At 51.2% G+C, this 2,500-nt stretch overlaps 1 protein-coding gene across 1 annotated transcript in view; it reads left to right on the forward strand.

Moving 5' to 3' along the window:
* The first annotated feature begins 626 nt into the window (after positions 1-626).
* LOC125025165 (death-associated protein kinase 1-like) overlaps positions 627-2,500 on the forward strand; it is a 38,773-nt gene continuing 36,899 nt past the window's right edge. The window contains exon 1 of the mRNA XM_047613141.1: positions 627-1,049. Coding sequence (XP_047469097.1) covers positions 642-1,049 — 408 coding nt within the window. The 5' untranslated portion in view covers positions 627-641. The remainder of the gene's footprint in view (positions 1,050-2,500) is intronic.

Raw genomic sequence — 2,500 nt, forward strand, 5'->3', positions numbered from 1 at the left:
CTCTCCTCTCCTTTTTCCCCTCCCCTCTCCTCTCCTCTCCTCTCCTCTCCCCCCTTCCCCTTCTTCTTCTCTTCTTCTTCTTTTTTCTTTTCTTCTTTCTTCTTCTCTTCTTCTTCTTTTCTTCTTCTTCTTCCTTTTTCTTCTTCTTTTTCTTCTTCTTCTTCTTCTTCTTTCTTCTTCTTCTTCTTCTTCTTCTTCTTCTTCTTTTTTCTTCTTCTTCTTCTTCTTCTTCTTCTTCTTCGTCTTCTTCTTTTCCTCCTCCCCTCTCCCCCCCTCTCCCTCTCCCCTTCCCTCCCCCTCCCTTCCCTCTCCCCTCCTTTTCCCCTCTTCCTCTCTATCCCCATTCCCCCATTCCATATCCCCCCCCCTTCGCCCTCCCTTCCCTCTCCCCCCGCTCCCTTCACCCCTCTAAATCCCTGTTTTTGTGTCAAGGGAAAACTTAAACCCATTATAAACCAGCCATAAGAATTTCTCCCGCGTAGCAACGCACTTAAATACGCTTGTCCCTTGGAGGTTTTTAAAATTTTAGCGACACGAACTCGACCGCCGTAAATGACCTCTTGAAAAGGCCTCGCGTTGCCCTTTTGCCAGTGAAGAAAGCCAAGTGCCGGGGGACTTAGCGAGCGGCGCGCAGGAGGAGCATGCGGCCCCGCGAGCAGGCCCTCAGCGCGTATTGGGCCCTCGGGACGGCGGCCTCGGGACCCCCGCTCAAGCCCGACAAGGAAGGGGTGGCGTCGCCCCTGGGGGAGGCTGGGTCGGCGCTCTCCGTCTCCGCCACACCAACTCCGGGGGGCGGGGACGAGGCGGAGGCCCTCGGGTCACCGGCAGCAGGGGCGGACGTCGAAGCAAAGGCCTTGTCCGTCGCTACTACGCCCGTCACAAACGCCGTGACGCCCACGGTCACCGCTCCTCCCGTGGCCGCCCCGCCCGTGGTGGACTCGTCGTCCCCCTCCAGGCTGTCGGAGGTCCCCACGGCCCCGCCCCCGCAGCTGCACTTCCACGAGGAGGCCGAGCAGAAGAAGGACGGCTCCGCTGAGAAGTCCGACGAGGTAATTGTAGCACAGAGTGTATGAGTATGAGTATGAAAATGTATGAGAAAGAGAGAAAGAAAGAAAGAGAAAAAGAGGGTAAGACAGACAACAGACAGACAGACAACGAAGAAAAACAGACAGAAACGACAGACAAAAAAAGAAACAGACAGACAAAAAGACAACAAAAGACACAGAGAAAGAGGAAGATAAAGAAAGTGTGAGACAGAAAGGGAAGGAAAGAGAGAAAGGGAGAGAGTCAATATGTATTTGCGTGCGTGTATGAACATGAACATGTGCATGTAGGTGCATTAGTTCGGGAATGCGTGTTCGAGCGTTTGCGTGTAGAAGGAATGCGTTCGGGATTGACTGCGTTTGTGCCTTTTGCTTGAATGTATACTCGTGTGTCCAGGATGTGGTGGTCCGTGTGATCATTCAGCCGTAAATGCACACCTATGCTAACAGTAAAGTAACCAGTGTTAGTGGTCCGTTACGATTTCCGGCCGTCTGTAGTTGAGTTGTGACCAGTCTATAGTGTAGCGTGGTTGCTGTAGAGGTACCGCCATATGATCAGGTGTTGTGTCGGTGCGCTATCGGTGTGGAGATATATTCATTATTTACAATTAAGGTGGTTATAAGGAGGCTACCATTGATTTTAACCACTTACGAAATAAAATTAAGGCCCGGGTTTTTGTACATAAAAATACAAACGTGATTGTGTTGCTTAGTGTCTGAAGCTGGAAGGTGCTCCCCGGAAATTGTGTTACCATGTGGAACTTCTAATAGTTCAAAGGTATGTTCACTGTGAACTTGTATACTACCCGACAGTGCCAGGAAAAATTAAATTTGGATCGAAACGGAATAACGTATGTTCTAAGGAATTAATAAAGCTATGGTTAATGTTGTATTAAGGGCAGTCGAGTAATATGAAGCACTTGCTCATGAAACGGTTCACAGCCGTCGCAGTAGTTGTGGAACGAAGCAGCAGGAAATAATAGGCAACCGATATAAGAAAAAAAACCAAAGCGCTAATGTGATGAGAGAGCAAGAAAATAGGGAGAGATCTCGGCGCTTTAAAGGGGATGATCCCCTCGACGGAACAGGCGTCGAGAGGGGGGGAGCGAGAGGGAGAGGGAGAGGGAAGGGAGAGGGGGAGGGAGAGGGGGAGGGGAGGGAGAGGGAGAGGGGGGGAAGGAGGGAAAGGGGAAAAAAAATGAGGGGGAAGGAGAGGAGGGGAGAAATGGGGGGAGAGGGAGAAATGGAGGAAAAGGGGGAAAAAGGAGGGAGAGAGAAGGAAGAGAATGAAGGAAAAGGAGGGAAGAGGGAGGGGGAGGAGAGGGGGGGGAAAGGGAGAGGGCTGGAAAGGGAGAAAGGGGAGAGGAAGAGGGAAAAGGGAAAAGGGAAAGGGGAGGAAGAGGAAAGGGGAAAAGGAAAAAAGGGAAAGAAGAGGGAGAGGGAGAGGGAGAGGGAGA

The sequence above is a fragment of the Penaeus chinensis genome, chromosome 4 (assembly GCF_019202785.1).
Source record: "Penaeus chinensis breed Huanghai No. 1 chromosome 4, ASM1920278v2, whole genome shotgun sequence".
NCBI classification, from domain to species: domain Eukaryota; kingdom Metazoa; phylum Arthropoda; class Malacostraca; order Decapoda; family Penaeidae; genus Penaeus; species Penaeus chinensis.